Source organism: Macrobrachium rosenbergii, chromosome 41 (assembly GCF_040412425.1).
Source record: "Macrobrachium rosenbergii isolate ZJJX-2024 chromosome 41, ASM4041242v1, whole genome shotgun sequence".
Classification (NCBI taxonomy): domain Eukaryota; kingdom Metazoa; phylum Arthropoda; class Malacostraca; order Decapoda; family Palaemonidae; genus Macrobrachium; species Macrobrachium rosenbergii.
This window is the reverse complement of record NC_089781.1, coordinates 6,113,738-6,134,694: the sequence shown is the minus strand read 5'-3', so window position 1 is coordinate 6,134,694 and position 20,957 is coordinate 6,113,738. Positions and strand designations below refer to the sequence as shown.

Here is a 20,957-nt window from a genome sequence, read left to right as displayed (position 1 = left end):
TTTGAATTTTATGTTTTAAGTTTAGCTAATTATGAGAGATTTATAAAATTTTAGTCAAGTATAGGATGTTTTACCTGCTTTAAAAGAATTTACAATGAAAAGCCGCAATGAAAAGTCATGTTTGATTATTTATGTCCAAATGTAAACATAAAGTAGCGCTATCTAGTACAGTACCCATATTGAAGTCCTGTTGCCATCAAACTTGTTTATATTTTGTGATGTAGGGTTTCTGAGATTTTAGTAAATGGAGCTGGACAGTTGTACATGCTTGTATAGTTTATATTTCAATCTTAAACCCTCTTGTTTTTATGTAAATTCTCATTATTGTACAATGTCCATGCTGCAAATGGCGCTACCAATAATAATAATTGTTATTAACAAACTCTTGCTTGGTGGTGGTTTAGGACATTACCCTTGATTGGTTTTTAAGATTGTTTGAGCATTCGTCATGATATTACCACACTGTATGACAAACGCCCTATTTCTTTAATAAGCTTCATTACAAAACTGCAACCACACTATTTCTTGCAAATGTTTTGTATGGCATGACTGCTCCCTCGCTTTATTTAAATACCAGGACTTACAACTATTGAGTTGTAAAAAGCTACCAAAATCAGTATCATAACATGGGGAACTCCCGCTTTACAGTACAGACTGACATTTTGATTCTTCAAAGCACAGATGACTTTTTGACTCCTCTCCAGTGGTGTTACATCAAGACAACTAATCCCTTACATTTTGGTGATGCAAGGACCCGTCCTTCATTTGAATTTTCTCAGCCCCTTTTGTACTGTATATTAAGAAGATAAACTTGTTTACGTTTATTAACTTTTCAGCTACCTGCAGTTTAGGATCAGACAATCTTCTGCTGTTCAGTTATGCAGACTACTGTCTTAATGGCTGCTGAAAGACTTGTTTGGGGACAAGATTCAACCCTCTTACTGGTTCCCCTCGCAAATGCTTTCCTTATTCAAAACACAAAAGTCTTCTGGTTTTGTGAAGATGGCTCAGATTTAGTCTTGCAGTGGGCCTTTTTCTAATTGGTTCAAGAGTGGATGGACTCCAGGAAGGCTAAGTTAAGACTAACTTCTTCTATACTCTACCTCCATCAAGATTGAGTGGAAAAGCATAGCTATTTGGTATGAGACAGGAGAAGAGGTTGGTTGAATAGTTCCTTCCTCTTCCCAAGGGGGACTTTGCCAGCCTTGTGGACGCTCCAGAGGTGCTGTTTCTTCAGCTAAGGTGTCCTGGTCTTTATCTGAGATTGATCACCATCTGAAAGGCCTTTTCAGGTCCTGCTAAAAGTTTTAACTTTTTGACTGGTGCCTGGGAGTCTTGGATTTGCAGGCTATAGCTTTGACTCCATTAGCCTGGGGAAGACTTGTTTAGTGTTTATCCTGTATGGACAATAAACAAATGGCTCGAAGAACTGGCTGCCCATTTCTTACTTTAGGGCTTTAAACAATAAAGCCAATTAACAACTCACTATATGTAATTTTTCCTACTCAAAGGCAGATTTTGTTGCTGATTTTGCCATCTTTGTCCCTAACCCTTGTAGTCATTTAATTTTTATAGCCTCCACATTTTAATTTTGAGAAGGCAACTCAGGACCTCCTGGCCCAGTCTATATACTTCCTGCAGTCTCTTCGACTTCTTCCCTTGGACAGAAATTCCAAGATTCAGAAGCCCTTTTGACAGGTGGAAGATCTTCCTCTAGATCGTCCTTTCGAGGCAGAGGTCCCTCAAGAGGTTTTCATTCAAGATTTTCTCAGGGGTTCAAGAAATGACTCTGTTGTTCAGACACCTTCTGGCTCCTTTCATTTTTCAAAAGCCTGAGAGAGAGGGGACTGACAGCTGGTCCCTCAAGTCATTGGGATACAAGATCCCATTCCTCAGTGGACTGTTTTTGATTTTGGCTTTGGTTTTTCTTAATCCTATCATCAGGAGAAACAACACCTTCTTTCAACCTGTGTTAGGTCAAATGCTCGTAAGAAGAGAGCTGTGGATCAAGTCTCTGTTTACAATCCCGGGGGACAACAGGCTGTTTCTGGTTCCGAAGCAGTCAGGGGAATGGAGACCAGTTCTGGACGTGAACTGGAATTGAACCATTTCGTTTATGAAGGAAAAGTTGGAATGGACAGACGTCCCAGTTGGTCATGGGAGCCTTAAGACCAGGCGACTGGATGGTTTCTCTCTCCAGGACGCCTAGATTTTCACGTCCCTATACATCCTCTATATCAGGAAATACCTGAGTTTGTCCTGCGGGACAGGTATTCACAGTTCAGGGCCCTTTGCCTGTGGCTCAGCACAGCTCCTATGGTTTTCACGATCTTGATGAGGAATGTTGCAAGATGGCTTCATCTTGGAGGAATAAGAATCTCCCTTTATTTGGACGATTGGCTCATTGTCCCCAGCCTGTCAATGACAAGGTGTCTGGAGGATCTTCACATCGACTTTGACCTCTTCCAAACTCCCTGACTTGGAGGAGAATTCGAAAAGTCCCATCTGACCCGACTCAGTCCATCGGTTATCTGGGGATTCAGATGGATTCAGTGGCTTTTCGAGCATTTCCCAGGCTCAAGAAAGACAACTTCAGTGATTTAAAAAGTGTTTCTCATCTTCTTCCTGAGGAAAGAAACATGCTCGTGAGGGAATGGATGAGTCTGCTGGGGACCATTTCATCACTGGAGGACTTGTTTCCTGGGGAGACTGCACCTCAGACCGACTTCAATTCCCTTGCAGAGAACTGGCACGACAAGGAGAATCTGTTTCTCTGAGTATCTCGCCAAAGGTAAAGAATCACCTTCCTCCTGGTGGCTCAGATCCTTCAAGTTGATCCTGGTAGAAGGCCTTTCTCTTCAACTTCAGAACCCTTGACTGGTGTTGTTTATCAAAGAGCTCCATTTCGGGTGGGGAGCAACACTGGGGATCAAGTCCTCAAGGGCACCTGGAGAGGGGAACAGGTGTCCTGGCACATAAACCCAAAGAATTGGGGGCGATTCTCCTTGGCCCTTCTTTTCTCTTCGGGAGCGCTCTCGAACCGCAGTTGTCCAGATCAACTCGGACAACACCACGGCCCTTTCATACCTCAAGAAACAGGGGGAACTCACTCCTTGTAGTCCCTGTTCTCCTTAGCAAAGGACATTCTTCTTCTGTGGGCACAGGCTCCTCTCCTGAAATATTACGATCTCTCACGAGGTTTGTTGCAGGCGAGAGAGAACGTCCGTCGGATCTTCTCCTGTTGGCAGCGACAACTGCTCCACGACAATGGATCCTACACCAAGAGGTGTGTCAAGGACTCGTGGAAGCTTCTGGGGACGTCCCTTTAGATCTGTTAGGCAACCTCCAAGACAAGAGACTTCCTCTTTACTGCTCCCCTGTTCTTCGACCCAGGAGCTCTCAGTGGAATCTTCTTTGGGATTGGTCGGGATGGACGTGTACAAAGGCTTTCCTCCGCCAAAATCATCGGAGAAGTCATCAGAAAGTTTGCTTCTACTTCGGAAGGGACGAGGATGACTCCTCCTCCATTTTGGCCTTCGAGGAATGGTCGGAGAGGTCATGTCCTTCCTAGTAGACTTTCCATTTCCGATTCTGCCCATGAGGTTGACAGATCTACTCAGACAACCCCACTTGAGAGGTACCACAAAACCTCCCGCTCTGTGTCTGACTGCATTCAGACTGCTCGAGAAGCTGGCCAGAGCGAGAGGTTTTTTTAGACCAGTGGCGAAAGCTATTGCCAGGGCGAGAAGACTCTCTTCCAGCAATTTGTACCAATCAAGTGGACTCTTTAGGAGATGGTGTAGAAAGAAGGGCATTTCTTCCACCTTGACCTCTCTGAGCTTTCAGATAGCAGACTTCCTCTTATTTCTGAGGAGTGATGTGAAACTTGCAGTCTCGACTCTTCTGGGGCTCAGAAGCATGCTTTCATCTGTTTTTAGGCATAGAGACTTGGATCTGTCTAACAACAGAGACCTTCACGGCTCTCTTCAGATCTTTTGAAACCTGGACCATTTCCTCAAGGGACTCCTTCTTGGAATTTGGATGTTTTCAACTTCCTGGACTGTCCAGTCTCGTTTGAGCCTCTTAGCCTGAGTCATTGAGGAACATTACTAGGAAGACTATTTTTGTAACTTGCGCTCTACAACGGCAAAGAGGGTTAGTGAACTGCAAGCCTTTAGTAGGCATATAGGCTTTAAAGAAGGGCATAACAGCGTTTGTTCCTTAAGCCCTTCCTTTTAGCCAAAAATGAAAGCCCGTCTAACCCTTGGCCCAAGAGTTTTCCCATCAAGGGTATGGCTGAAATCCTTATTCAAGAGCCAGAGAGAGTGCTTTTGCCCTGTTAGGGATGAGACTCTGCTGCTCTACTTAGACAAGACGAAGGAAAGTTTCGAGGTCCCTCAGATAGTTTATGGTGTTCCGTAAAGAGACCGACTTACCTATGTCAAAGAATGCTCTGGCTTTCTTTCAGAGAGATAAGTGAAAATTAAAGCCCATTCATCCTGTCAAGACTCTGATTTGAAACTTCTGAAAGTCAATGCTCACGAGGTGAGAAGCGGTTGCGACTTCAGTGGTCCCTTTTTTTGAGAAAAACCTATGTCACTTTCAGCAACATTCTTGACAACAACTCCGACATTTTCGGCGAATAGGATCTCTGTGTTAAGAGGCACACTACCTGAGAGATGTGAAGACAAATGAGAACTGCTGCCATAGGACCATACGTTTCCGCAGATCTTTCCTGGGGGCAGGGGATGACACTCATCCTTCCTATAGAAAATGGTTGGATAGTGTTTTTATGGTTGTTGCTCCTGACTGCCTGTTTGTTGGCGAAGACTTCCCTATGGAGAGTTAGCTTTAGTTCTGTCGTTATCCTAACTTAGATTGGATGGTTCCCTGGGTCAGGTGGTTGGTTTTTGTTCCCATGCCCCTCATTGTAGGGTCAATATGGTCTTGTCAGACTGTGGTCAGAACCCCAGTTGACAGATCATCTAGAACTCACCAGCTCCCAGGTCACACCCTTGCTGGAGACTCTGGTTAACTTGGAGAAGAGGACTTGGGTGACAGTAATCACGAAGTCAGCTATGCTAACAGGTAAGAACCAAAATATCTTTCACCTACTTGTAGTGTGTTTTTTTAAATCCTATTCTGTCTGTACCCACTCCAATGGTGGTATTCAGCTATATATATATCTGACAGGTAAGTTTCATGAACAAAATGATATTTTAATGATAAAATAAAGTTTGTTCATACTTTTTTCTGGCAGATATATATATTCATAGTGCCCGCCCACCCCCCTCAGACAGACAGTGGCACTAGAAAATCTGAATAGAAAATGGAATGGTTCTGCTGATACCCATTTCCCAGCGGCTGGAATGGGTTCGTTTCTAACTACCTGATCTCCACCTCAGTGTCTAAGTTTTGAAATTCTGTCGGACTAACAGAGAATACAGCTATATATATATCTCATTTAAGTAAAGGAACAAACTTTATTTTATCATTAAAATATCATTTTTCATTATAAAGTAAGTTTTTTAATATACTTACCTGGTAGTTACATATATAAAAGGTCCTCCTCCTCCCCTGAGAACAGGGGCATGGAATTTCTGAGGACAATTGGGGATGGTTTCAGGTACCTGGGAGAGGGCGGATCAGGGTATGGCCACCTGACCATCTAAGAACTGGTTGCCATTCATTTTGAATTTCTGCCAGATTCGAACTTCTGGTCAAGGGATAAAGCTATATATATGTAACTACCAGGTAAGTATATTTAAAAACTTATTTTATAATGAAAATACCATTTTATTCTGCTTGGCACATTACATCAGTTTTCTTTGGTTTCTTCTCACATGGCTGTCTTAACCTATTTACTTCTGTTTCATTTTCAGCTCTCAGTTCTGTGCAAGTTAGGCCATGTGACTCAGTGTTACATTGAAACTGCAAAATGACATTATTAATCTCAGTAGTAAGGCTTTAGAATTCATAGGTAGAATCTTTTGTTATTGTTTGGAAATTGGATAAACATAATGTATTGTTTGTCATTTAGGGCAAATTGTGAGTTAAAAGTGGTTTTACTGTGAAATTCAGCAATTGATAATCATTACCACTAATAGTGGTATCCAAAGTTCTTTACCTTGCATGTGTCTTAGTGTGTTTATAATCTGTTTTGAATTTAGAAAAGTGACAAGCTGTATAACTGGAACATCCAAATGTAAATTTAATTTCTCATAGTTCTCATAAGGGTTTGAACATCAGTGTAGTGCTTTCAGTAATCTTGGTTTAAGATATTACAGTAATGTCCATTAGGAGTCCTTTCTCACTATCTGTTGGATAATTTTATGAAGTAATTATTTTCTGTCTTTCCCTTTACTTAAGGTGAAACTTAGTGGCCGTACAAATGACATTCAGATGTCCTGGGCTGGATCTGGGTTACTTGCAGTATCCACTGGAGATAACTCTGTACGCTTGTGGAATTTGGATTCGGGTGACAATTATGTTATATCCTTACATGGAGCAAGTTATCGTGATCAGGAATACATCATGTGCTTGACTTATTCGGAAAATAAAAGTAAGTCAGAGATGGGAGATGATAAACAAAAGTTGAGCGTTAAGAAATGAAAGATGACAAAAATTATGTAACTTTTGCTCTTAAAAATTGTGTGTGATCTACTTGTAAAAACAAGAACACAATTCCATCTCCAGCTTTTAGATTCTATTGATTTTTTGTAGATAGGGCAATATATGATATTTTGAATTTTTATGTTTTAAGTTTAGCTAATTATGAGAGATTTATAAAATTTTAGTCAAGTATAGGATGTTTTACCTGCTTTAAAAGAATTTACAATGAAAAGAAGCAATGAAAAGTCATGTTTGATTATTTATGTCCAAATGTAAGCTTATAAAGTAGCGCTATCTAGTACAGTACCCATATTGGAGTTACTGTTCCATACAAACTTGTCCTATATTTTGTGATGTAAGGTTTCTGAGATTTTAGTAAATGGAGTGGACAGTTGTACATGTAGTATAGTTTTATATTTCAATCTTAAACCCTAGTTTTTATGTAAATTCTCATTATTGTACAATGTCCTCTGCACATACCAATAATAATAATTGTTATTAACAAACTCTTGGTTGGTGGTGGTTTACCACATTACATCTGATTGGTTTTAAGATTGTTTGAGCATTCGCAGGATATTACCACACTGTATGACCAATATTTCTTTAATAAGCTTCATTACAAAACTGCAACCACACTATTTTAGACAAATGTTTTGTATGGTAATGACTGAAAAATTTATTTAAATACTGCATTAAGTTACAACTATTGAGTTGTAAAATAGTACCAAAATCAGTATCATAACATGAAAAGTAGCTTTACAGTACAGACTGACTAAAGAGAAATACCTCAAAGCACAGATGTGTCCATGACTGATAGGTCCAGTGGTGTTACATCAAGACAACTAATGTATAACATTTTCTATGATAGAAGTTATGTTAATCATTTGAATTTTACAGAATTTTTTGTACTGTATATTAACAAGATAAACTTGTTTACGTTTATTAACTTTTCAGCTACCAGTATTTTATTCAAGTACAATAATTGCTGTATACAGTTATGTAGTTACTGCTGTGATGTGTACGGCAGTTATTCTGATTCGGATGATCTCATCTTACTGGTTAAGTAAAAATGTGTTTCCTTATTCAAAAACTTTCAATTAGTAGTACAAAATTTTTGTGTTTAATTTCAGATTTAGTCTTGCAGTGAGTATTTTTTCTAATTGTGTTGACGCTGGTGCAAGTAGCACACCAAAATAAATTATCACTAACTTCTTCTATACTCAACAGGAATTCTTTGTGCTGGTACGACTCTTGGTAGCATAGCTATGTGGAAGTATGAAGAGCATAAGTTGGGTGAAGATGAATATACAAAAGATCCTGAGAAGGACTGGGTACTGCAAAATCCTGCTGTTATTTCAGGTGCTGTTAAACAGGTATGTATGATATTGCTGCCTTTTTCTATTAGGTCTCAATTACATTACATTTCTCATTTTGCTAAATATAATTGTTTGACCCTTGGTGGGAAAGAATTTTGTGTTGTGTTATAGCTTTAGACAGCAAGCTGAGGGAATGGTGAATGTGGTTTTTACTCATAGCTTTAGACAATAAACAAATGGAACACTATATGTAATTTTTACTTTAGCTTTAGACAATAAACAAATGGAACACTATATGTAATTTTTACTCAAAGTTTTATTTTCAGTTGCTGATTTTGAAGATTTTTGTAGCAAACTAATTTTTGTAGGACATTTAATTTTTTATAGTACCGTATTTTAATTTTTTGTATGAAATTTGATTTTCACAAAGGATCTGTAGGAAGTTAAAGATATTTGAAGGGTATTAACACTACAGAAGTAAATTAAACTTAATGATCATTAACATTAGCAACCTTAGGTTTCATGCATTTCTGAAAAAAGAGTTTTTTGATCTTTAATTTCAGTATGTTATTACAGTATTATTCTTATAAGTTAGGCAGCAGCCCTACTTTGAAAAGTAAAATTCTACAAAGCCAAGGGCCCCAGGAAGGAAAAGTAAACCAGTACAGAAAAAGGAATTGAGATGTCAAGAGTAAACTATAAAAGAAAAAGATCAAAGGTAAAAGAGTAAAATAAATAACAAAGAACAAATGAGATAATTAAGAAATAAATTATGAAGTGAGACTTGACACAAATTATGAAGTGAGACTCTTCAAAAACTGTTCAAAAACTCATTTGCACCAAGTTTGAGTTTCTGGAGTTGCAGTGATTCAGCATAAAATAGGGGAGTTATTCTACAATTTTGTCACAGCTGTACTAAAACTTTTAGAAAACTTTATGGTACTGAGCCTTACATAAGAAAAGGCAAGACTGATAGAATTAAATAAATACAGTACTTAGTACTATGTTGTGGGTGGTATAGTCTGAGATGTGAATGCAAATGTTGATCAGAGTTAAGAAAAGTTTTGTATAGCATGGACCAATTGAACAATAATGCTAGGGGTAATTACTTTACCAGGATGATGGATAAGAAACATAATGAAGCTCCAAGTATTTTTGTAACAAAGATTCAAGTGAGTTAGAGACCAATGGGAACAGTATTCAAGATGGGCCAAAGTAAAAGAATATTTTCATAGGGTATGCTGGCCTCCCAAAATCTTAAAAGAGTCAGCATTTTAATTTTTTGCATTTGACAGAGGATAGAATAGTAGTTTCTTAAAAGTTAATACATGTATGTGATCAGAATGTAAATATCTGGTGAAGGGGAGAGGGTTATCCAGTGTTGTAGATGTAGTAAGTCATATTTTGAAGTTTTGTAATGGTTTTAACTCCATCCCCTATAAATTGCCCAAAGCCTTAATTTCAGTTATATCTCTGATGAAAGATTCAGTAACCACAGGTATGTATTCAGGAGATGGAAATGAAGCACATAAATATTGTGCCCTGAAGGACACCGGAGACTGTATTCATATAGTCGCTATATGCCATCAACAGGTACTTTTTGCAGTCTGTGAGTTAAAAAAAATCCACTAAATCCAGTATGTCCAGGCTCTTTAGAAATTACACTGCAAAGTCAGGAACAGATGATACTTCCAGCATAAGCATTGAAACAAATAATGAGAGCAATAGAAACATGTAATTACAGTTCTACCACTACATAATGGAGTAAACGTTAACAATTCTCCAATAAGAGCAAAAGGAACCTCTTCTAGTACTAGATATTTATTATTTAGAACATATTTACATTTTTTGCATAATTAACTTATATTTAGAATGGATGAAATATAAGGTTGCAGTCATGGAATGAAAGTAGTTTTTTTTTTTCTCCAACCAAGTTTTTTTTAAGGGGAAATAAAGTTCTGTAGTGGGTTTTAAGCTATTTTGTGACAAGCTTAACCTTTGATAATTCAGATATAAACATGAAAATTAATAATAGTCCCTTTGTATCATATGCAATACTGAGGAAGCACAAAGTAGTAACCAAATGGTTTTTGCATATTTCTAATGTAATACTGAATGCACTGTACAAACTCGAAGCAGTTGTCACACCTTAGACACTGATGTATTAAAACATGTAAAAATGTAAATGAACTTCAAGAATCTGGCTTTTTTTTCTCTCTGAGGTAACTTTATTGCTATACTCAGATGTGTTGCCAGGTATTTCTGCAAACAGAAATGTCTGTGCTTGTTCAGTTAGTTTTGGGACTGCCAAAGTGATGGGTCGCTAAAATCTTACATTTAATCTAAAGAAGTAAATTTTCATCTGCTAATTGGTGAGATGAATACACAGTTTGTGTTGGTTTTGATAATCCAAGTACTATACCGTACAATAATTTTCCTTTTTCTCACAGGTTGCATGGGGTTCAGCACAAAACCTGCTGGGTGTCAATACAGTTCGGGATGTGTACATATTAAATGAGCAACATATGGTTGCAAGTTATAGAGATCAGGTTAGTTATGTTATAGTGTCTTACTCTATTACAGTTGCATGCAAGAGAAATATCTAATGTACAAAGGGTTACATTTATTTTTATCTAATAACTTTTTCTTAATTGTTTTTGAATGAAAGTAGATTCTGCAGCTGGCTGTTTTATGTTAAGATTCTTATTTGATAAATATTTTAAATATTAAGTTAACAGTGAACTTTTTCTCCATGAAATGGTATGTAGCTATTGCCTAACTTTGACTCATTATGAAATATGTAGTTCTGTAAAGTTACCAGTAATGAATAAAGTGTCCTGTGTAATGTGTTACTATGTTTTTCAAAATGTAGATGCATTAGCTTCTTTGTATTCACAAAAAATTATGAGTAAAAGTGTCTTAGATGAAAATTTTAGGGATTTAAACAGTATTTCATTACTTACCTAGCATTACCTTTAGTATAATCAATTATCTGCTGTTGAATATAATTAAATGTTAGTTAGCTAGTAAGATTATCATTTGCACAAGTTTTACTATTAATTTTTGCGTGAGAATTGATTCACTGAAAAGATTAGTCACAGCTTTGTGTAAAAATAATGGTAGATATTTATCAGATATTCTAAAGTTCTTCATCTTATTCTTATGGTAAAAAAAACACTGTTATATTGTTTGTTCGTATGCAGAACAAACCTGCGGTCTTAACTTATAGATAATTCTTCTAGTGCCAGCTGGAAAACCAGTAAAAAGAAAATAAACAAGGAATTGATGGCAGCGAGGTAGTCTGATAGGCCTAGGTAGCAACTGTCAACATCCTTCGCAGATGAGTCGAAGAGATGACACTTCGGTTTCTTCTTTACTGCCCTCATAGGAAGATGTGCTACGCATGTCTCTCCAAAGCCAGTGTTTTTCTTCTTTGCCTGTGTTTTGTGTTTGCTTGTGCTTTTGGGTGATTCTTGTGTGCTTTGTGCTTCTGTGTTTGATCATGGAACCCCAAGAATCATCTCAGCTTCCAGTTTTAGCCAGTCCTTCCAAGCATCAGAGGAAGTGCCCTGGCACTGATGGTTATCCTTGCTCCTGTTTTTTGGCATTGGTTGAGACTGATCTCCATACTACGTGTAGCTGATGTAGAGCTAATGATTGTATTTTCACTAATCCATGCCCTGAATGTTGCTCTTGGCCTCCTGAGCAGTGGAGGGCCTTTGCCAAGAGGAGGCAGCATAAGAGGAAGTCAGAGGCTCCATCTTGGAGGGGGTTCCCTCCTTCGATGGCTGTGTCACATACTGCTTCTTGTTCTGCCTCCTCCTTGCCAAGTTTTCCAGTTGCTTCGTCTTCTCTAGAAGATTTTACCCTTTCCCACTCTATAGAGGGATGAGTAAATTTGTTGTATTTAGCATTTCCCAACGTTTTGTGTGAGAGAGAGAGAGAGAGAGCGAGTGTAATTGTTGTTGTGAGTGGTTCGGTTTTTGGAGTTTGTTTACGGCGCTGTCTGTCTGTCTGGAATATGTGAAGGATTTTTCGGTTTTGGAGGGAGTCTTTAGTCAGAGCTAGTGCCGGTCAGTGGTTCTTGTGTGGGACAGTTTTGTCGTATGCTTTTCCGGGAGTTGTTGGTTTTCTTGTTGGTGTGCTGTTTATTTGTGTGTGTGTTCTGTTTCTTTTTTTTTGTATTTCCTTGTTGTGTTTGTGGTTGTTTGTGGTTGTGGTTGTTACATCGACCTTTATCGATCTCCAGCAACCAAGATCAGGTGAGTGTTGTTGGTTGTTTTGTTTGTGGGTTTGAATTCATGCCACATTAATTTGGCGCCCAACGTCGCGCCACTGACCTAATGTGGATTAAACTCATTCAAACAGAAGTGGTTGTTATTTATCCATCTCCAGCAACCGAAGATCAGGGTGAGTGTTGTTTGTTGTTTTGTTTGTGGGTTTGAATTCCCCGCAACTCTTCTATAACTTTGCCTATGGAAGTTTTTGGAGAGGGGTCAGGAGACTTCTTTACTATGCTGCCCCGCTATTTTGTGGGGGTTGCTTCTTCCCCCTTACAAGTGGATGCTCCACCATCTTGTTCTACCCTAGCAGAATCCAGTATGCAATAGATGGCTAGTATCTTGGCTTCTCTAGGCCTATCAGGGTTACTAACCTTGGATGGTCTGTTTTCCCACATCTTGACTTCATGTGAGCCTGGGTCAGCTGCCATGACAGTTCCCGTTCCTGCGGCTCTTCCCCCTCCCCTGCCTAGTACATCAGTTGTGATATCTCCTCAGCTGACTGCCATTGATGCCACATCAGCCTTTGGTGTACCCTGACCAGTGTTTTGAGTCAGAGGCTGCAGTGGCTAACCTGTTAACCTCTTCGTAGACCTACGATTCCGGATCTGTCAGCAGTGTATCACTCTCAGAGCTTTGGAACCCCTTCTGTGGTGGTGGTAGTTCTCCCACTCAGTCGGCAGCATATCCATTGCAAAGCTTTGGACCCCTATTGCAGTGGTGACTTTTATTTATGATCCGTCTTCTGATGGTCTCATGAAAGCAGCGGTTGACAGAGTCAACATATTATTTTTCAAGAGAAGTTCACCCTTGTTATGAAGAAGTGTCACAAGTCTCCATCTACGTCTTCTCCTCCACCGTCTTCCCTCTCTTCTTCTCTGTCTTCGCCTGACCATGGCCGTGGTTTTCCCGCTCCAGCTTGCAGCTGTCTCACTGATGAGGAGGTGTCATGTCCAGCCGCTTCTCGTCCATCAGTATTTCATTCCAAGCAGAGATCAGCGATTGGGAAATCTACAGCAGTGTCGTCGTCTTCCAATCCCCCTGTTCATGTTCATAGAAAGGATGACAAGGCTCCTGATAAGAAATACCGTGTAGCGAAGGCTTTGGAAGTTCTGCCATTTCCTTCTGGGTCCCACACAGCCATGGACGTGTTTCCAGCCTTGGCCGTTGTTGCCTCACCTTTCGCACATCCTTGACATTAGCCTCGTTCATTCCAGAACTCCCTGGTCACGCTCTCCTGGGAGTTCCTCTGATTGTCGTTACAGCTCATACGAACATGTTCCATTGCACATCCCCGTTCTTGAAGATATGCACATACGTGCTGTTAGTTCAGTCCTGTCGGCCATTCAGCCTCGCTCCTCAGTGCCTCGTCATCTCTCATGTTCTCACTCTCCTAGGAGAAATCGAGTTCACATGGCTGCGGACGTAACAGCACAAATTTGCGGCTGTATATCGACACGTCCGTCTCTCGGGGAGGTGTGGAAGTTGTCTTAGGATGGTGTGTCAGGAATAGACCATTGACCTGTGAAAGTTTGAGAAGAGAATGGGATGGCCTATTGCCATGCCACGTTGAAGCACCAATTCCCTTCTGATCTCTGTCTCGTTTAATTCTGTCAAGCGAACACCTTTGATAGAACTACTGTGGACTTCTAGAAAGGTGACAACCCACGTGCAAGTGCATCAACAGTGCTTCTGTGCAATGCCTTTTGACCATGTACATGTTTTAGCTTGATCATCTGGTAACGGCCAACAGATGGTATCATACCATCTACTTGCAAGCGAATGGGATTGTTCTGCCAACTTATTTGTCCTCCAGAAACTTCTACATTTTTCAGGTAGGAAGAAATCTCTGTTTCATCATTCACATTCGAACATTGACTCTTGATTGTTCCTACACTAATATTAACCTTAGACTCCTTGAGCCAAGGTAGTTACAGTTCGTCAGCATGTATTTCCTCGGATTCCTGTTCGTTTTCTACTGCAGGTTGGTTTTGTTTAAAGTGAAGATCTGTAAAACCATACTGACCTACACTTCCAGAACAAGATTCAATCAATTCTGATCGTGCAAGGTTTTTCCCTTGTGTGATCGGAATTATTTTCTAGCTACGTAGATCTATGGATCAGGCCTGCTCCTTGTTACAACAGCCTCAGTGTTTTCTTCTGCAATACTCTTTTTAGCACAAGGATGAAGACTAATTCTTGAAGATGAAGAGGGGGGTCATGGTCTTCGACAAGGTCTCCCCCATTCCTTCCCATCTTCTCTCAGAGGTGAAAAAACCTAGCCTAATGGTGAGGCGGCAACTACAAGCAGTCCCTGGATAATGGCGGGCTTGGTTAACAGTGATCTGGTTTTATGGCACTTGTCTAGCAATGAAAATTGGCAATTTTTGGTGCCAAAAATCGCCGATTTCCGCTCATTGGTGCCGATAATTGGGTATTGGCACCGATACATACCTAACAGAGGTGCCAATAACCGATTTCAGCGCTGATAAGCCCTGAAAATAGCTGATTTTTGGTTAGCAGCGATTTTTTAGGTTATCATCACACCCTCAGAATGGAACCCCTCCAATAACCGGGGACCGCCTGTATCCCCTTGGCATGTTGTACACATTTCCCGCCAGAAATACTCCGTGCCTCAAAGCATCAACTGAAGGGCATTCACCTATGCTTCAAGAGGTTAGGTTGGGTTTGGATTAAGTTGGGTACTTAACCTAACTTAGCCTAGCCTAACTAGTTCTAGTCTAACCTTACCAGACCTGCATTTCAGTATCCTAGAGCTACTTGTCTACTGGCATCAACCAGGGGGTAGTCTCTTGCTCCGCAAGGGACTAGGTTGGGTTAGGTTTGGTTGGGTACTTAGCCTTGCCTAACTAGTTCTAGCCTAACCTTACCAATCCTGCACCTCAGTATCCTGGGACTTCTTGTTTCATGGCATCAACCAGAAGGTAGTTGCCCGTTCTTCAACGGTCTAAGTTGGGTTAGGTTAGGTTGGGTACTAACCCAACCTAGCCTAGCCTAAACTAAACCTAGCCTAGCCTGACCTAATCTGCACCTCCATAACCTGGATCGTCTTAGATCTCCAAGCCTCATGACTTGAGGATAGGCGTTCCGTAGTGTTGTTAAGGAATAGCACTATGGTAGTTCCTTAGTCAAAAAGTTGGGAGAGTGCTAGTGCCCAGTCATCTCCTTAATTGACGGTGTGGGTGCACGGGTTTGCAGTAGCCACTACGCGTAGCAGCACACTCAGCACAGTGGTCAACCAGACACATTCCATTGATGGTGCAGGTGCACGGGTTTGCAGTAGCACACTCAGCACAGCGGCACACTCAGCACAGCGGTCAACCAGACACATTCCATTGACGGTGCGAGTGCACAGGTTTGCAGTAGCACACTCAGCAGCAGTCAACCAGATACATTCCAGGATGATGGTTGTATGATAGACAAGTTCACTAGAGTCAGTGTTAGCGACAATTGGTCTTGACACCTCAATGTTTTGAAGAATTGCTCGATCTAGGAAGGCGGTTAATTTGTAAGGTGTCAAAGAAACGAGCAGGTAAAAGTTACTGCTACTTTATTACAGATCCAGGCAGTTTATATAGCGGCCAGTCCCACGAGAGACAATGGAATTGACTGTGACCTGAGGAAACAATAAACAATAATATGCAGTGAACGAGTATGAATTACAATACAAAAACATACAGAACTACAATATGGATACAGTCTTGATGCCTGTGAATGAAGAAACATGTGATACACAATGTGTGACATTTGTATAAATTGGTAAAAATGGTTAAAAATGCGTGACCTGGCACGTTTTAGGCGTGACTAATTGAGTTTGAAGAAAATTCACCAAAGAAAACATGCTCAGCGGAGACTCTAATTAATGGCGCCGCCGAAACACTACGGCGCGCGATGTGGTGACTTTACAAATTAATCCTTCAATCTCGATGCTCCAAAAGATGTTACCACCATATTTGGCTCTAACTCTACGGACCATGGGTATAATAGCCTTTGACCAAACCACAATGAAAGTATCGCTTTTCGTCCGATCAGCGAAGTTAGCAATGATTGGGTTAGGTCAGTACTTGGATAGGTGACCTCTTGGAGCACCGGATTCTGTTGACGCCTAGGAGACATCTCCATGGTTAGAAACATTGGGACTAGTCAGTACTTGGATAAGTGATATCCTAGGAACGTCAGATGCTGTTGGCGCCTAGATGACATCTTTCGCATCTGTGATTCAAGTCTTGGGCTTACAACTTCCTGTCGTTTTGCCTGATTTGTCGGGAGATCAGCAATACCTCTAAACTAAGCTCCAACACTTGTTTTTGGTTCCTATTCAGTCAAGAAGTGGTGTCTAGGAGCTCCATTTCTTTTGACTTGATTTAGTTACACTCCTCCTGTGAGGAGTGAAAGATGTAAGCAGTAGCTGCTGCTTCTGCAGTTACCAGTTGATCCACAGTCTGAGGAGAGAACATTATATGGATCTTAAGACAGTTTCAGAAGTCCTTCATCAGTGGGCAATAGATCATTCATTGGACCTCTGCCAGGTATATCCCAGGTAGGAGGAATGTAGTGGCTGACAATTTGAGTCAGTGAAGTCAGGTCATAGGGACAAAGTAGTCTCTGCACCAAGACATAGCAAAGAAGCTCTTTCAGTTGTGGGGAGGGCCCCCAATAGACCTGTTTACAACAAAATTCAACAAGAAACTAGAGGTCTTCTGTTCTGTGGTTCCAGATCTCTTTGCAGTGGCAGAGGACACCCTGCAACACCCCTGGGGCAATTTGGGGCTGTATGCCTTCCCTCCATTTTGCCAAATCTGTCAGGTCTGAACAGGGTAATGGCCTCTCAGAATCTCAGAATGACCCTGGTTGCTCCCATGTGGCCTCACGCAGAATTGTTCCCTGATCTTCTAACCCTACTGTCAGAAGCTCCAAGAGAGATTCCTCTGTGCACAACCTTCTGTGTCAACCCCACTTCCAGAGACACCACTTCTCGGTAGGGTCCCTGTCTCTTCACAGTTGGAGACTATCCAGTGTCTCCTACAAGTGAGAGGCTTTTCTCGCAGAGCAGCATTGGAGATGTCTGGCTAGCTCAGATCTTCCTCAGTTGTGTACCAGGGTAAGTGAGCCATTTACTGTGGTTGGTGTTGTCAATGGGGTTTTTCTCCAGTTGGAACTTCTGTTCAGCAAGTAACAGACTTCCTTGTTTTTCTCTGCAGAGAGAAATGACTTTCCATGTCTTTCATCAAGGGCTACAGAGCTGCCTTGAGTGCAGTTCTACATATGAGGAATGTTGATCTTTCCTCCTCATAGGAAATCTCGATGCTTCTCAAGAGTTTTGAGCAGTCTAGTCCTCCAAAAGAACTTAGACCACCCAGTTGGGACCTGACTCTGGTACTGGGCATCCTCACCCGTGCTCAGTTTGAGCCTTTAGGTTGTGCGTCAGACAGGAACCTGACTCTCAGGACAGTTTTCCTGTTGGCCCTGGCCTATTTGAAATGAGTTGGTGAACTCCATGGCCTATCCTTTGATGTCAAACATACGAGGGGTTGGACGTATGTAGCCTTCGAATTTGTCCCGGAATTTGTGGCTAAGACTCAAAACCCCTATTCTCATGATGACAGATTTGAATCCTTTTCTCTTCAGTCCCTTAATGACTTTCTTGACAATGATCCAGATGAATTGCTCCTTTGCCCTGTCAGAGCACTACACTGCTATCTGAAAAGGACTCACCGTTCTCAGACCAGGTTGCCGAAGACTTTCCTTAGCACTGGCTGGAACAAGAAAGAAGTGTCCAAGAATACGATCTTCTTTTGGCTCCTTGAAACTATCAGACAAGCGTATGGTTCGACTTCATGCCCCAGTCCTAACACAGTGCATGCAAGAGCACATGATGTTAGAGGTCTAGGCCTTTCTTTGGCATTCAAAAGAACTTGTCTGTTCTAAGGATTTTGAAGGCTGGCACTTGGCTTCGTCAGACCACCTCCATTTCCTTCTATCTGTGGGATGCTGCTCACAGATCCTTGGATACATTGCTGGATTGGGTTTGATACAGGTGAGACTGCGGCCTTTTTGTGTGAGTTTTACTTATTCCTACATGAATATTAAAACTTTTGCAAAAGCAAGTCCTCCACTCTCTAGCAAGGGGAGAGAGGATTGATAGCAAACTATTGGTGGCTATGAAGGTTTGTTACCTACAGATATAATTCTTTAACTTCCTTCTACATTGTTGCATCACATTGTATGAAGGCCCAGAAGTTTGGTTGTTAAATAATCACTTATTTATCATGTCAGAGGCTTTAGTTCCCTCCCATAGGCTTCTATAAGCCAGGAAAAGAGTTACCAGGTGTGCTGAGCCTCCAGTTGGTTCCAGACTTTCTTTACTCCTTCCAAAAGTGAGTCTATCCATAAGTTAAAACCCAGGTGTGTGCCACATATGAACAAACAGCAAATTTTTCATTTGTATTTTTCATAGCTAACAAACATGCGGTCTTAACTTATAGGGCCCACCTGTAGCCAATCAAGTTACCTGGGCTGGAAGAAACTGAAGTGTCATCTCTTCGACTTGTATGCAAAGGAGGTTGACAGGTGCCACCTAGGCCTATCAGCCTACCTTGTTGCCACCAATTCTTTGTGTGTTTTCTTTTACTGGTTTTCCAGCTGGCGCTAGAAGAATTATCCATAAGTTAGGACTGCATGTTTGTTAGCTATGAAAAATTTGTCATTTTGTTATTTTAAAACTGTCAAAAATGTTAAGAACAGTTTTCAAAAATACCTGAATAATTTAGAAAAATAAAAGGATTAAACTATATAATTAAAAAACAAATATAGACTATTTTGCACATAAAGAAATATAGAAAATAAAAAAATTTGTGCCTTCAAAATTTGTGCATACCACTGTACCAGTAAAATAGAGAAGTTGAAAAGAAAACTTGAAAATGCGTATGTACTTTTCTAATAGTATTTGGGCATTTTGATGGCTAGTAACTGATAAATAAGTACCTTTATTATGTGTGACAATTAGGAATTCTTTGTTTTAGATTTCTTAACTAATGAATTTCTGTTCCCCTCTTTTCAGGTGTCTGTTGTGCAAGTATCCCCAACACAGCTGTCAGTGGATGTGTTTTCAGGAGGTAGTCATTTAGAATTACGCTCTGAAATCCAGGTGCGGGGCGTTAATAACACTGTTGATCATCTGCTTATATGGAACTTAAAAAAGATGGTTATATATGAAATTACATCTGATGCTACACACTTGAGAGTCATTGGTAAGTGTATTCTTTTAATTTTTGGAAATACAAGAGCAGTAAAATATTTGTAAGAGAGAGAAATTGCTTCACAATTTAATTTCAGTTGATTGTTGTGTGAAATATTTTTGTTTCTACACTGGAATCCAGTAAAATTAAAACACCTGCATTTTTTGCAGGGTCCTTTGCATGTGAATCTGAGAGCGCAGTTCTACATGAAGGCAGTGTTTTTGCTATTGAAGGTAATAATATCCAGGTTCGATCTTTGCAAGGAACTGTGAAACAAACCTTGAGTTTTTCAGAAGGTGATGGTCAACCAATTGGGTTAGATGTGTGTGGTAACTTTCTTGTTACTGCAACTATAACAGGAATGATAAGACTCTGGGATTTGTCAAGGAGGTAAGAATTTTGATTAGATAACTTAAAGCATTATATATGGTTGCATGATGGAAAAAGAATTCTAATATTGTAAGTTTGTTTATTGTTTGGGAAAGTAGATTTGAACTCTTGAAATACCCTCTTGCTTTTGGCATGTAGGGAGAATCCTTCTATGAAACAGAGAAAATGGGCTTATATATTTGTACAGGATAGAGCTCAGTTTTGGTTTAAGTCTGGGTGGTGGATGCAAGTGCAGAATAAGATGCTGGTAATTAGATCACATCTAGATATTCTAATAGGCTTTAATAGGTTGGAATCTAATTATAGTAAGAAGTACAGTTGTTACATTGTTTTAGAAGGTACCCTATTCTTTTGATGAAATTTACAATTAAAATTTAAAGTACAAGGTTTCTCAGTATGCAGAAGGCTCATGAAGCTTGATTATCAGTAAATATTTGAGTTAACATATATGTACAAATCTAATTGTGGATTTTCGAATGCTAGCAAATTCACCCTGTAAGATAATGAACTCAAAATGACATAAACATTTCACCTGTGACTTTCATGGGTAATTCAGTTTTGTAAGATTTAATAACTAAATTAAATGCAACAATGAAGCAATCACAATACCATTTTGTAAAGCACACTTTATTGACAATCACTGGAGATGTTTATAATACAGGTACGGACAATGATCATCAAATAGAAAACTATTAAGGTTACTATTTCTTCTCACAGGGAAGCGAAACCACACACTCAAGGTAAAAAAATGAGTGACGCCATCAAAGACTTTGGCGAGATCATTTCTGCCCGCTGTAACTGTAGTGGCACGAGGGTTTCTGTAGCTGTTGCTCAGACTTCCCTGCTTCCTGACCCAAAGCTGTATATTTGGGATGTAGAACATGACAATATAACTTACTTCAATTTTGCATCTGGTCATGCAGAGGATGATGATGTTGACACATCAGCCCCTCCTAATTCTGCTGAAAGTGCAAGTTCCAAAGATATAGGACTTCAAGACAGGTAATTTGATTAAGATGAAAAAATTTTTATAAGGATGTATTATGGTAATGTGCTGTTACATCTATAATCTTACAATAATGTTAACTTCACTTGCATGT

General features: G+C 40.1%; 1 protein-coding gene across 2 annotated transcripts in view; it reads left to right on the top strand.

Annotated features, from left to right (window-relative positions):
• rempA (intraflagellar transport protein rempA) overlaps window positions 1-20,957 on the top strand; it is a 77,148-nt gene that overhangs the window by 21,235 nt on the left and 34,956 nt on the right. For both annotated transcript variants that reach the window (XM_067083813.1, XM_067083814.1), the window contains 6 exons: window positions 6,370-6,562; window positions 7,840-7,985; window positions 10,379-10,477; window positions 19,290-19,479; window positions 19,638-19,857; window positions 20,575-20,859. In XM_067083813.1, the coding sequence (XP_066939914.1) occupies window positions 6,370-6,562; window positions 7,840-7,985; window positions 10,379-10,477; window positions 19,290-19,479; window positions 19,638-19,857; window positions 20,575-20,859 (1,133 nt within the window). The remainder of the gene's footprint in view (window positions 1-6,369; window positions 6,563-7,839; window positions 7,986-10,378; window positions 10,478-19,289; window positions 19,480-19,637; window positions 19,858-20,574; window positions 20,860-20,957) is intronic.